The sequence below is a fragment of the Amblyomma maculatum genome, unplaced genomic scaffold (genome assembly GCF_055883805.1).
Source record: "Amblyomma maculatum isolate TAMU_Amacu unplaced genomic scaffold, ASM5588380v1 scaffold_67, whole genome shotgun sequence".
Classification (NCBI taxonomy): domain Eukaryota; kingdom Metazoa; phylum Arthropoda; class Arachnida; order Ixodida; family Ixodidae; genus Amblyomma; species Amblyomma maculatum.
Window position 1 is genome coordinate 125,001 of NW_028146792.1, and position 14,983 is coordinate 139,983.

Sequence of the window (14,983 nt, forward strand, 5' to 3'; positions counted from 1 at the left end):
AGACAGACAGACAGACAGACAGACAGACAGACAGACAGACAGACAGACAGACAGACAGACAGACAGACAGACAGACAGACAGACAGACAGACAGACAGACGGACGGACGGACGGACGGACGGACGGACGGACGGACGGACGGACGGACGGACGGACGGACGGACGGACGGACGGACGGACGGACGGACGGACGGACGGACGGACGGACGGACGGACGGACGGACGGACGGACGGACGGACGGACGGACGGACGGACAGACAGACAGACAGACAGACAGACAGACAGACAGACAGACAGACAGACAGACAGACAGACAGACAGACAGACAGACAGACGGACGGACGGACGGACGGACGGACGGACGGACGGACGGACGGACGGACGGACGGACGGACGGACGGACAGACAGACAGACAGACAGACAGACAGACAGACAGACAGACAGACAGACAGACAGACAGGAACACTATTAATATCTAGGAATTTGGACCGCGCAGGCCCCCCGGTTCCCTCACGACCTCATTGAAACTCAAGTTCTTATGTCGCTCAGGATCATAACACTGCCAGCACGCCGGTGGCAATGGTCTGCACGGCCGGGTCCTCCGAGCGCAGCAGGGTCTCCCTGTCCTCCCAGGTCTTGAAGTACTCTAGGCCCCGCGGGGGAGTGTCCATCGGACAGAAAGAGAGAATGCCGAGGGAAGAGGCACAGGGCTGAGAATAGAGTACAGGCAGGAGTGGGGAAGGAGGAATGGTTGTGGGATAAGGTAAAGAGAGAGGGAAGAGTGTGTGTTGGCAGTCTGCGCCATAGTGTCGCGTGTTGATTGTCTAGGGAGGGATGGTGGGGCGGGTGTACCTGGCACGTACTCTGTAGGCCTACGTTGGCTCGCTGAATGAGTGCATGCGCTTTTTCGTGAACCAAATATTAAGGGGCACCTGACCCTGGTTTAAAGAACCCCAGGCAACGCGCAACAGTTTCTTTAATTTCGTCCAGGATCGAGTCTGAGTCTCGCGGCTCAGTAGTCATGTGCCCTAACCGCTAAGACAAGGCTGCGTAGGCTTTACGCTTTGAGCGCGATCTTCATATTCTTGTGCGGACAGGCTTCTTGATTCCCTTATGCTGCACGCATCTGTAATTTTCTAGCTTGAGCGGAAGTTGATATTCTGTAGGCTGCTAAAAGTGCGAGTTGAGTCAAATCGCCGGCTTAACGAATAAGATACCTCCGAATAGTAAGTGGGGCAGTACGGCGTACAACATACTTGTGTAGACAGATTTCATGCGAGTATTTATGTATAAATTGTTTCTCCATTTCAAGCCTATCCTACATCTTTCAAAAATAAATATTTGTTTTTATTTGCTTGGCATTTGCTGTGTAAATGAGGACGAATTCAAGATGTTGTTTATACCGATTATGACACTGACGAAGGAAGGTTACAGGCCCGCGAAAAAAATAACCATCATTACTTTGCGTGTCAAAACTATGAACTTTATTTCTTTATGTTTGAAAATAATGCCTGATATATATTTTCGTTGCAAAGAAAACAGAGCGTTTCAAGGCGTTAAGCAGTTACCTCGCGGTAGTAGTTACTGTACTCTTAGAAGTCGTGAATATATAATTTGGTTTTTGCTTTTACAAAAGCGCCTACTGCTTGAGAGTCTTTCGTAAAAGAGTGAAGTCGCATTGCAGCTTCAGTGAGCGTACTCGGCTCCACTATCTTTCCGACTTGCTGTTTTCTACTCAATTAATCATTAATGTCAAACATCTAGGACCTTGCAAATACTGTCGAAAATGAAGTTGTAGCTATCAATTGGGAAATACGAAGAGAAATTGATATGAAGTCCCACTTAACCAAGTCGTACGAGTCTGTCTGTATGGTCTACAGTTAGCAACCCCACCAGAAATAGATATAATGCCCCTCTTGAAGGGACAGAGCACTGCAGAAATATGTGCCAGTATTATGGTAAAAATGAAAAGACCTTGCCTCATAAAGCACAGATTGATCACTACAATAATAAAGAATCCATGATTCATAATTTTAATCTGTCATTTAAAATCGTGTAAAAACGACTGAGGCGATACCTTGCGAAAAAAGACTTTTGCTATCACCGCTGTAACCCACGTGACCACATATCTCGAATATATCACTAATCTTGCCAAATTCACCCTGTTCTCTATTCTTCTAGGAGCGCTGTCATATTTTAATAAGTTTGAGCACTCTCCAGTGCACACTTAAACAAAAACCACCGCTCTTTTCGCTTCGCAAATGGTATGGTCAAAACTTTTGTCACTAGATGACGCCCCCGTATTTTGATTTCCTTGGCATAAGCTGTGATAAAGCCTACTAAAACTTTCGTTGATTTAGGCGTACGTTACTATTCCGTAACAGTATTTAATGTGGAAATTTAAAATTACGCTACTCTGCACTAAAATATCTAATTACAGTCGATTGGATGAAATTTACATTTTTTTAGGTACGTCTTTTTTTGCCCACCACCAGAGGTCATTGCGGTCGCTTCACATGGTTTCCACCTTTTCGCTACCTAAAAACGGGCACATGCACTGATCGAACAATTATCAGTAAAAGTTTCTACAGCATTTCTACCAAAACGGCTATTACACCGAACACTTCATACCGCCACCTCCGCGCTGCACTGAAAAATGTTATGCCTAAATTCCAGTCTTCTGTCTCTTAACCAAGACGTACGAGTGTGTCTGCGTGGTCTAAACCTAACGGGTCAAGCTCGGTAACCAAGCGTACTGGAAGGTGCGAGGTGGCATGCAAACCTACTACAAATGAGTACCCGGTCCTGTAACAGCTTGGTTCCTCTTTAAAAAGCAGTGCCCGTGATCATTCGTTCATAACGCCAATACCATCGAGTCGACGGTGCCCACTCCGGATTATCTGGAGACCAGTGTATTTAACGATGCCGCGTTAAAAGGCAGCGTCGCCGATATCATGAAGGCTTGTTTGCTCTTACCTGAGTATAAGAAGATGCAAATAAGGAGCAAGGGAGGGCGAAAGGTAATGGTGTCGTTACGCGTCCTTCAGCAGAGCTGAGACATTAGAGGCTTGCGAAAGAAAGAAATTGCCGCCACCGTCTGATAGACGTTGTAGTGCAAGAGCGTTAGCATGGTTGTTTTCGTGATTACAGAATTGGAGATTACAGCATGACGTAAATGGCGACAGTGAAAGTTTGACATTCTTTATTGATATGTTTTGACGCCGTCCTAAAAACCTGATTTCGTCATTTCCTTCAAACACTGTAATGACCACTTCAACTTGTGGCTCCAATTAAAGCGCCATCCATGGGGCATCGGAAGAACCTGGATTTCGTCACTCCCTAATCTATCAGAGTTGTTGTCCATCGCAGCGTTATTTCGCATAGAGCTTGGCGAAATGAATTGTTTGGTACCACCGGTATGTGTCGACAACCAGTGGTCCCAAAGATATCGCTTCCCCCTACCAACATGAATTGTGATCGCTTTCGACCCTCACCGGTCGAAGGTGTGACTACTACATCTTAGCAAGGGTAGATTACACCGGTAAATTTATACATACGAACATTACTTATCGGCAGAGAGCACTCTGGGTTCTCTACCACCACTCATATATATTGTGCCATAGTAACGGTACATAATACGCCCCCTTCAGGAGGTGTAATGGGCGTAGGGTGGGCGTATGTTGGGGGCCATATTAGGTGGCATCACGTAACCTAGTGTGGACGCCATCTTAGATGGCTGGGTTGGTAACCCACCTTGATGAACAATGTTTCGGACTTAAAGAAAGTCCCTCAAACTCAAGCCCCTGATAGTCCCGTGACAAACCCGGAGGAGCCAGCGAAGTTCCCAAAGTTGAGCGGAGCTAAGCTAACGCTCTTAAAAACCTTGCGGTAGTGGCCCTGAAAGAATGATACCGAGAGGTGGAAAGTTTTAGGCAGAAAGAGTCAGCTTGTACAGGGACATTCATTTTTTTGTTAACACTGCTGTTATATTCAAAGTGCCATTGGTCCTCGCGCCAACTCATAGAAATCAAAGTGACGCAAGCTCAGCGGGATCTGGAGAGTCACATCTGAGATCGTATAGGTCAGCTCACAACCGCAGATAACATAGCGGCTATCGTATGTGAACGAAGCTGCGAATGTGATCTCAGTCGAGTAACGAGGTGCCCCTCCGCTCTTCATCTGCTCACCATTTATCGCTCTTGCTCTAGTTGTGAACTTCGATGCTGGTAGGAGTAACTCTAAGATACCGCTTAAAAGGGAAACGGCGAAAGGCTGCCCTGCCTCTCTTTTCATTTGCCTCTCATCTTTTGCCTAGCCTACCTTCACCAGCTTGTTTTCCCGGTTCTCACAGCTAAGCATTATTACTCCTTTCCGGTCACTCACAGCCATTACAAGTTATCGTTTAAAATATTAGTCACTCCATAGTTATGCTAAGTCATGCCTACTCTTTGTAGTCTTTACCAATCATAGCTAATCATATTTACTCATTTACAGTCAGTTGCGGCCAGTAAAAGTTGTCATTTGAAATATTATTCATTCCGTAGTCATACTGACTCATGCTTAATTATTTTTGTCATTGCCACTGATAGCTAAGCCTATTGTCGCGGACAACAGGGCAAGACGTGAAGGACAGGGCTAAGCTGTACGAGCAGGCAGCGTTCCGAACACAGCGCGCGAGCCAACTTCAGTGTCCTCTTCTTCCGGGCGCAGCAAGAACATAGGAACACATTTGCTTATTTTCAGTCAGTTGCGGTCATTACAAGTCGTCGTTTGACACACTGGTCGTTCCGTAGTGATGCTGGATCCTGCAGGCATGCAACACTCATAGCTAAGCATTTCTACTCATTTCCAGTAAATTCCCGTCGTTAAAATTCGACCTTTGACGTACTGGTTGTTCCGTAGTCGTGTTGAGTCACGCTAGTCATTGTAGTCATTACCACTCATATCTAAGCATGTTTTCTCATTTCCAGTTTGTGACGGTTATTACAAGTCGTCTTTTGACATATTGGTCATTCCTTAATCCTTTTAGGCATTTTATGATCATTTAGTAGTCATTATTATAATTAACTCTATCAATATCCTTTTAGACATTACCAAGCGCTATTATTTGTTTTCATCCCTAACTTCCCTCTTCATACATTGTTATCAGGAAGTGAGAAACCAGCGCACAGATCCGATGCACAGATCCCGCGCACAACTTTCGTGAAAAGGATTTTGTTCTATGTGCCTAGAAATGTTTTCGCCTTAATAGTCCTTGTTAATTTCTCAGTGATGATACCTTAGACGGTGCTTTACATGGGCAGCTCATAGCATCATTGCGCAGTCGTGTCGGATGCAATGAAGCTTTGAAGAAAATGAACGACTGTATTCAAGCATAGTGGACGACCCTCTACAGCACTTGCATGTTCCCTCCTCGGTGGTTGGTCCATTACCCATCAGTCAGCGCTGGCTGCCATGTTTCAGTAACATCAGAGAAGTTGATCGCAAACGCTTTTTCTCGTGAGGAGAGGTCTTGCAATGATGCGTATCGGAAGAGGGCCGCAGATAAAATGTGTGCGCATGGATACACTGATCGTTTGGAGCCATCCAACAAAATAATGCTTATGAAGCACTAAACTTGATACTTGCGAGAATTGCACTAAGAGACGCAAGGTTATTACCCAGTAGCCTCAACTTAATGGCCTCAACTTCACGGAGTGAACTGAGGTGGAAGTGAGGTCGGCGACAGCTGAAGCTTTCTTTAGCGAAGTCAGAAAATCAGACCTAAACCTCAACCTCACGCTTGAGCTTGCGATTGAGTCAGGTCTACCTTTTGTGAGGGCGAAATTGTGAAGTCTAGGCTTTTTGCTGATGCCACTGCTTACTCCGAAAAGCACTCGTTCTGATGAGGAGTTCAAGCGTACCACCGCGGTTTTTATGAGGAGAGGATTGGTGTTGGGCTACAACCCCGTTTGGGTGACCAGGTATCGCAAGCGCTCCAAGCTTTCGGTGCAATACCGTGATGTGCGCTTCGTCCGGCGCTTCCTTCTGCTGTTTTGGAAGAATATTTTTTTCAACAATACAAACTCTCATGGCCTCTCTCCTCCCCGCCTCACTTTGCCTTGTTGGTACAGATGCCCGCCGCATGCGCTGACACCCAAGAGTGCGCCGAGAACGATGACCCGTGGTAGCTTTTCTTGACGCCGCAAACAAAAAATGAAGCCAAGAAATTTCATATTTCGATAAAAGCAGTACTATTTGACGTGCTCATAGTCGTTTGCAGGTGCTGACGTCTTGACTGCTCCTTTACGTTTGATTAAAAGGAATCCCGCTCTGCATAATACGGCGACGTAAAAGAAACTGGTACAGCGGTGTTTTTAAAGAACTTCATATTTGCAGAACACAAAAAGCATGAAGAAACCAGGGCAACCACAAGCTCTCGTTCTATTATTACCGCAGATATGAAATCCTGGGTGATCCCACGAGAGATCAAACTGCCTATAATTATTTGATAACTTTAATTTATTTTGTTTTTGGATATATTATGCACGTAGTACTGAATATTTCAACAGTGCAACTATCATTTTACAAACCTTAATAACAAGGAATAAAAAAATACTAACATTTGCACGCCATATGCAGACTTTTCGCACACATCGCTGCGTAGGATTTTGCAATGACATAAATAAGTGGAGTCATTTATTTCATGGTTAATATATTTTGTGAAAACAAACTACAGGTCGCAAGGAATAAGCTAGGCGTCTTTCCGCCATTCTGAGGAAGATATTGCTTCCAAGTAAAATTTCAAAATGCGGAGCTATGTGAAATTAGTCCTTGTTTACGAATTTTCTGCGCGACTATACACCAAAAGGTATTAAAATTTTCCGAGCTGATAGGCACTTGAGCAATATTCAAGCTCAGTTGGTTTAATTTCAATATATAAAGAAGAAGCATAAGAAATTTAAAGCCAAATAATGCACTTTTCGCTTCATGGGTTTTTTCAAAAATCTCTTTTAGAAAACCCTTTCGTCATTTTGTAAAAAAAAAATTTCAAACATGCTTAAGACGTAAGCATGGGAAAGATATCAAAAGACATGTTGCATTACTTTGTTCCTTATTAAGTTACGAGAGATAAAGCTTGTCACTTTTCCAGTGCCGGCAAAGCACCTCATTAAAGGTCGTGAAGCAGCTGCTCCATCGCCCGCAGCTGTGACAAATTCGAGAAATGCCATGTTTGAGACATAGTGGAGATCCTGAGTAGATTACCACAAAGTAATTATTGAAAAAGAAAATAGCATGAAATCAACGCGCAAACACCTATCAATTTCAATATTAGAGTCAAGACATTCGCGTGGCTGACTTTTCCTATAAACGAACTGCTATAATAAGTACGCCACGATATGCATTAGCGAATGCTTTCTAAATATAGATTTTTACCTTATTCAGACGGTAGACGCTCAATACAAATAGTGATGATGAGTGTTCCCATTTGTTATTCTTGTGATCGAATGTACCATCCTTGCTTTGGATCTGTACTCCTGACATCCGTTGATAATTTGACTGCGATGTTTTTGCACTTGTTCAAACCAGTCCATGTGCATTACGTAGCCGACTTGCTGTTTTGGAGGTTCTTAGATACTTGCCAACATGTTTGTACCAGTTTTTGTTCCTTGAAAATTTACAGGAGCTAATTTAATAGTACTGAAAAAAAAGGAATTTATTTGATAAGAGATGTGAGTGAAAAAAGAATCAGCGTGCCTATAGGGCGATTGGTGAACTACTACCGCAGACCCTACACAAGAGAACAAGATACAAATTCTGAAAGCAAGAAAATGCTAGATAAGGAGGATGGGGTATGTGGACGGAGTGTAGTGGCTGGCATGGTTAGTGTGGTACTAAAGGCTTGTGGGTCGAAACCTGGCATAGCAATGTATCTTTTCGTTTTCAAATTTTTTTTCACGTAGCAATGCTAGTTTACAGTTGTCAGTGTTTTTTCTTAGTCCTAGGCCTCTTCTTCCTGCAGAAATTGGGGCCCCGACTCACACAAGGGTATCCGCTACGAGAAGTCCAATCGGCATCTTACCGGTCATGCCAGTGCAATAAGCCCGTATACTGAATCTCTTATAAAAATCATACCGAATTTTTTTTATTCGGGCTCTTTCTCTTCCTCTTTTGCTCAACAGAGTTTTGTGTCTATTGAGCCTAAGCTTTTACGCCGTAAACTAATGACGTTACCCTAGTGAAAAAATGCTGCCACAATAACCTCATACAGATTTTCTCTTATCAAACTCATAAATGTCATGCAATTGCGCATATTCTCGTTCAGTCAGTTCAGTCGTTCAGTCGTGTCCGACTCTTCGTGACCCTATGGACCATGTCACGCCACGCTTTCCGGTCTCTCACTAACTTCCTAACATCACATAACTTCATCAACAGTGCCTCGAGGATGCCATCTAACCATCGCGTTCGCTGCTTACCCCTTCTCCGGCGACCCTCAACCTTTCCCAATATCAAATCTTTCTCCAGCGACTCCTCTCTTCTCATCAGATGACCAAAGTAGCTGAGCTTTAACTTTAGAATTTGACCCTCCAATGAGCAGTCAGGGTTTATGGTCGACAATATTGACTGATTTGATCTTCTGGCAGTCCAAGGAACTCTCAGGAGTCTTCGCCAGCACCACAATTCAAACGCGTCAATTCTTCGGCGGTCAGCCTTTTTCACAGTCCAACTCTCGCATCCATGCATCACAACTGGAAAGACCATAGCACGAGTTATACGGATCTTGGTTGGCAGACTAATGTCTCTGCTCTTTACTAGGCGGTCAAGGCTAACCATTGCTGTCTTTCCAAGAAGCAGGCGTCTCCTAATTTCATGGCTGCAGTCTCCTTCCGAGGTAATCTTGGAGCCCAAGAAGAGAAAATCTGTCACCGCTTCCACTTCTTGTCCCTTGATGCTCCAGGACTTGATAGGGCAAGACGCCACGATCTTAGTCTTTTTAATGTTCAGTTTAAGCCCAAACTTCTCACTCTCTTGTACGCGCATCAGAAGCCTCTTGAGTTCCGCTTCACTTTCTGCCATTAAAGTGGTATCATCCGCATATCTAAGGTTGTTGATACGTTTTCCAGCAATCTTCACTCCAGCTGAAGACTCGTCCAGACCGGCCTTCCTCATGATGCACTCCGCATATAGGTTAAATAGGCAGGGCGACAGTATGCAGCCTTGCCTCACTCCTTTCTCAATCGGAAACCAATCAGTAAGACCATGCCCAGTTCTGATTGTGGCCTCTAGTCCTTCATACAGGTTAATGAGGAGACAGATAAGGTGAATTGGAACTCCCATCTCTTGGAGAGCTTGCCACAATCTGCTATGATCTACGCAATCAAACGCTTTCGCATAATCAATAAAGCAGAAGTAGATGGGTTTCTGGAACTCTATTGCTTTTTCCATGATCCAGCGAAGGTTGGCAACTTGGTCTCTAGTTCCTCTGCCCTTGCGAAACCCAGCTTGCACGTCCGGAAGCTCCCGATCCACATACTGCTGCAGCCTACCTTGGAGGATTTTCAACATCACCTTGCTAGCATGCGAAATAAGCGCGATCGTGCGGTAGTTGGAACAATCTTTGGCACTGCCTTTCTTTGGAATGGGGATGTAAACTGACCTCCTCCAATCCTGTGGCCACTGCAGGGTTGTCCAAATCTTCTGACATAATGTATGCAGAATGTTAACAGCATCATGGTTGAGGTTTTGAAGCAACTCAGCTGGAATGCCATCAATTCCGCTAGCTTTGTTCTTAGCAAGGCTGGCTAAGGCCCATTCAACTTCACTCTTCAGGATGCCCGGCTCGAGATCAGTGATCACAACCGTCTTATGTTCGGCTTGCACATACGGGTCCTTCTTGTACAGTTCTTCTGTGTATTCCTGCCACCTCTTCTTTATCTCTGAGGCTTCAGTGAGGTCCTTGCCTCGTTTGTCCTTTATCACGCCCAGCTTAGCACAGAAGCTTCATTTGATATCTTTGATTGTCTTATACAGAGCTCTTGTGTTCCTTAATTGGCTGTTGTCCTCAACTGCTTGGCACTGTATGTTCAGGAAGGCATTCTTATCTCTCCTTGCTATTTTCTGAAAATCCGCATTGAGAACCTTGTATCTTTCTCTTTCCCCCATAACTTTTGCCATCCTCCTTTCCTCCGCTATTTGCAAAGCCTCTTCAGATAACCAGTTTGCTTTCTTGCATTTCTTTTGCTTTGGAACTACCTTAGCAGCAACTTCTTGTATTATATCACGAACATCAGTCCACAACTCTTCGGGCTCTTTGTCTTCTAGATCTAATTCTTGAAATCGATTCCTCACTTCCACAGCATATTCTAATGGAATTTGATCCAGATCATACCTGAAAGGCCTTCTAGTTTTCTGCGTTTTCCTCAATCGAAGCTTAATCTTGGCAACAAGAAGCTGATGATCGGTGCCACAATCGGCCCCAGGCCTTGTTTTTACTGCTTGTATAGCGCTTCTCCATCTCTGCCGGCAAATAATATAATCGATCTGATTCCTGTACAGACCGTCCGGTGAAGTCCATGTGTACAGGCGCCTCTTGTGCTGTTGAAAATGAGTATTCGCTATGGTCAGGTTGTTTTCTTGACAAAACTGTACTAGTCTCTGCCCAGCTTCGTTTGGCTCACCAAGACCGAACTTGACTGTAATTCCGGATATTTCTTCACTCCCTACCTTAGCATTCCAGTCTCCTATGAGAAAAACGACGTCTGATGACGGGGTGCGGTCTAAAAGGCATTGTAGGTCCGCATAAAATCTCTCAACGTCAGCTTCTTCAGCAGTAGTGGTCGGTGCATAGACTTGGATAACTGTTATGTTGAAAGGTTGACCTTGGATCCGAAGTGAAATCATTCGGTCGTTCTTGGGGTTGTACCCTAGCACTGCTTTGCCCATTCTTCTGTTTACTATGAGAGCGACCCCATTCCTTCTCTTGGATTCGTGCCCACAATAAAAGACATAATGGTCGCCGGAGTTAAATTCTCCCATTCCGGTCCACTTGAGCTCGCTGATACCCAAGATATCAGTGTTCAATCTGTCCATTTCTCGCTTGACGACATCCAGTTTACCTTGAGTCATAGATCTTACATTCCATGTTGCTATGTGATACATCTCCTTGCAACCTCGGACTTTCCGGTCGCTTCCTGACACATCCACAACTGAGCGTCCTTTTGGCTTTAGCCCAGCCGCTTCATTCGTCCTGGAGCTACTAGGAATCGCCCTTTGTTCATCCCCAGTAACATGTGGGACGCCTTCCAACCTGGGGAGCTCATCTTCCGGCGCCATATCATTAATGGTATTGTGACTGGCCATGGGGTTTTCTTGGCAAGAAATACTGGAGTGGGTTGCCATTACCTTCTCCAGTAAATCACATTTTGTCAGAACTCTCTGCCGTGACCTGTCTATCTTGGGTGGCCCTACACAGCAGAGCTCACGACTTCATCGAGTTTCGCAAGCCCCTCCGCCACGACAAGGCAGTGATCCATGAAGGGGATATTTCTCGTACGTTGGAGGAAATTTGTATAAAATTATATGAGATTTTATGAGTTTGGCTAAACCATGTATGATGAGTTATCGACTCTTATAGCGTTGTCATAAAGGTTGGACAAGGCACTGCGCTTAAAATGTGTCCCACATAAAGGACTGTAGATGTATATTTTTAAAGAGCGTTAATAAATTTTACAGAAACATTAAAGGACCGTACCAATCGTTGGGAGATGAGCAAAGGTGCCTTAAACTGCGATCCTCTAGTACTCCTGAATGGTTTCTTTATTCTTTAATACATATCACATATTCTCCCTCCCCCACCCCAAAAAGAAAATTGAGATGCCTTGTAACTTCTGTTTTCAGGGAAGTATAAAAACTGATAGTTGCGCTTTCCTTCAATGCTTTCACTGTTATATTGATAAAACCGAGCACATAGTATCACTACACATATCGTGTAGCGATACTATAAAGGTATCATTTACCTAAAGAGGGATTTACCAGCTGCATTCTTCACATTTATAAAAGGCTGGAAACTCCCAGTGCTGGTCGGATGTCATAAAGAAAAGGCTCGGGTCTTTCCTTCCGGTTTTCAAATATCATAATTTAATGCCGCAATTTTTTTTACGCCTATATAAATAAGTCTGCATCTTTGGGGCGTTAAACGTTGCCGTGAAAGGAAAGCATGAAGTTCCTGTGGGTGATCGTTTTATGGTGCTTGAATGGTGAGTATAATCGTGTAGTGATACTATAAAGGTATCATTTACCTAAAGAGGGATTTATTTTTGAAGCAGAAGACATGCCTTATTCTTTAAACAAATGCAACAGGATGCACAGAGTATATTAGATTTGTTGACCACCTAGAAAGCAAAGATCACATTGGTTTCAAGTTTGTGAATATAACTTTTCTTTTTTCTTACACTATATATTGAATTGAAATCAACGCGCCTGAGACCTTCTAGGCTGGGATTTCAAAATTGTTCTCCAGTGAAAATAATACAAACCTTTTTAGAACATTCATGCAGATTCTGCCAGGTAAATAATTGTTTCTTTTACCTAAAAATACACTAGGCCCCTGAAAATGGCGGCGCCGCTAGTGCTACATATTGCCATAATGTTAGAAAGCGCCACGTCGCAGTAGCTGGAGTACTGACCTTGATGAAGTGATGAAGATCGTGCCAACGGTGGTCACTTTTCAATGGTGGCGAAAAGCAAGGTACCTGTGCATTGGCGATTTCAGCGTACGATCAAGTATCACCAATGACAGAAATATTCAAAGCCCTCCACAATGGTGTCTCTCATAGCTTGCGTACTTTTTCACCGTGAATTGTGCCCCGAAATCGCAAAAAAGGAGAAACTTAGAAAGACTCGTTACTATTGTGTACCGCGGGAGCATGCAGCTTTTTCTCTAAAAATTGACACTAATGTGACCCTACACCGAGTTTAAGTCTGATGCCCCTTGAAGTGAACCCTTCAAATGCACAGCTCACTAGCCGTCTACCGCTGTCCCCTTTCTTTCTTGTGCACCACTCCCGTTTCCAACCACATACCGTCCCCTTTCAGAAGGGCCAACACTCACGACCTTACGCAAATCGACCTGGATTTGAGCCAGTTGATTCATATCAAAGATGGAACTACATCCTAACAGAAAAACACGCTCAAGGAAGACAACCGCACACGAGGCTGAGTCAGCAGGTCAGCCTATAGTTTTCTATAGTTTCGCGTCACATTGTTACTGCGCTGAGACTGGCCTTCTGGTAGGTGCGGGCTTATAAAAGTTGGAAATGGGTAGGAATATCCGAAAGAGTTGAGGGGGCACGTACGCCGGGGAAGGGCGCCTCCCATGTGTGTCCAATCTGTGGAGATTTCCATTCAGTGTACGCTTGTAGGTTTGCCTGCTGCGTGGGCCTCTGTTGTGTGAATCCTAGTAAGATGGGTGAAGATTTAGAGCTCTCTGAAAGAGGCATGATGTGGTGAGTAGAGGTGGTTATTACAGTATGTAGTAGACTCCTCTAATCGGCTAATGTCGCCTGGATGCTTGTGGAGAGTGGAAACTAGTGGGGCTTCTGTAGGTTTATGTTTTACCGCGTTCATTTCTCCGACCTTATCCGGAGCCTTATTGTTTATTTATTTATACTGTTAACCCTCTCTTCAGAATCCTTAGAAGGGGGGCATAGAGTACGATCCCAGGCAGTACAAATCTTGGTCCCAGTGTTGGTACGGTGTTGGCAATGTCCGGGCCAATGTACGACCGGTCATTACTAACGTTGTACCAACACTGGGCCCAATGTTTGTACTGCTTGGTATGTCCAAAAGGGAACTCTGACATTTCCTTACATCAAGTCGGGCACCCTTGACACAAAATATCGAAGAAGAATTCGCACTTACGCACATCCGGTTTATCCGACAACCTCAACAGGCAGAGCACTACGAGTTTTGAGTCACATGAGCAAGAAACATAATAACAAAAGCCTCAATACGTGTACAGTAAGGCTTCATTTGGTGTGGTTTGTTATCGCGTCTCGATTTTCCTAGGCACTGAACATATCTCTACAGCCTTTAGTCTTGAAATGCCATTAAAGACTGAAAGGGGAGTATTCTTCAGGAATTTTCCTTTCGATTTTCTTGTAAATCTAGTCCACATAAATTTAGAATTTTAGTTACTAAGTCCACTCTTGTGCATCTTGAAGAAATAAGCCGAACGGCCGTTCCTCCAATTCGTTCCAATGCATCTTCTAAAGGGTCTTAATGGGTGCTGCATACAACTGCGGCGTACTGCCCATGTGGGTGGATAAATGTTTTGGGTAATTTATTTGGCACTTCAAAAGCATGTTCAAATATTTTCTCATAAAATATAGGTACTATCTGAGTTATATAATACACAAATTCACTGGGATGCGCTGGAGCTCATGCACCACTGAATGTTATTCTTTTCTTTTACCATATTATAAATCTGACCTTTCCCTTTCGTAGTTCCAATTAGATATTTGCTTTCAAACGATCGCCCTTGTATTCAAGCCTATTTGTTGCTTCAGGAGTGGCCCCCAGAGGAGAAGATGGAATGGCGAATGCACAGCCAAAAGAGACATTGAGAAGTGGTAAGCGGGTGTTGATGAAAATTACTTTCGAAATCAAAATGACAACCATTTAATGTGTTTCACTAGGACCTTCATATCGAAATAACCGTCCGTTTAGGCCTATTCTGCGCCAACCGCCAGCCCGAGCTGTGATACGGCAAAGTGCACAGAGGAAATTCACTCTATCTCTTGTTTGAGAAGAAGAGAAAAAGAAAGGGGAGCGTAGCTGCCACAAGGCGCTGCCACGTAGTGGAATATCCCGCATTTACCAAAGCTTAGATATACTTGACTGTGCATGACCGCTGACAATGACATGTTAAAGAAAGCTGTTTTGTAACTCAAAACTCTGCTTTAAGCTGACGTACTCTGTGAAATGCATTTCATAGCCTATAC

At 44.2% G+C, this 14,983-nt stretch overlaps 1 protein-coding gene across 1 annotated transcript in view; it reads left to right on the forward strand.

Moving 5' to 3' along the window:
- LOC146170695 (protein AMBP-like) overlaps positions 1–14,983 on the forward strand; it is a 45,873-nt gene that overhangs the window by 12,626 nt on the left and 18,264 nt on the right. Inside the window, exon 3 of the mRNA XM_084586844.1 lies at positions 14,549–14,611. Within this exon, the coding sequence (XP_084442970.1) occupies positions 14,549–14,611 (63 nt within the window). The remainder of the gene's footprint in view (positions 1–14,548; positions 14,612–14,983) is intronic.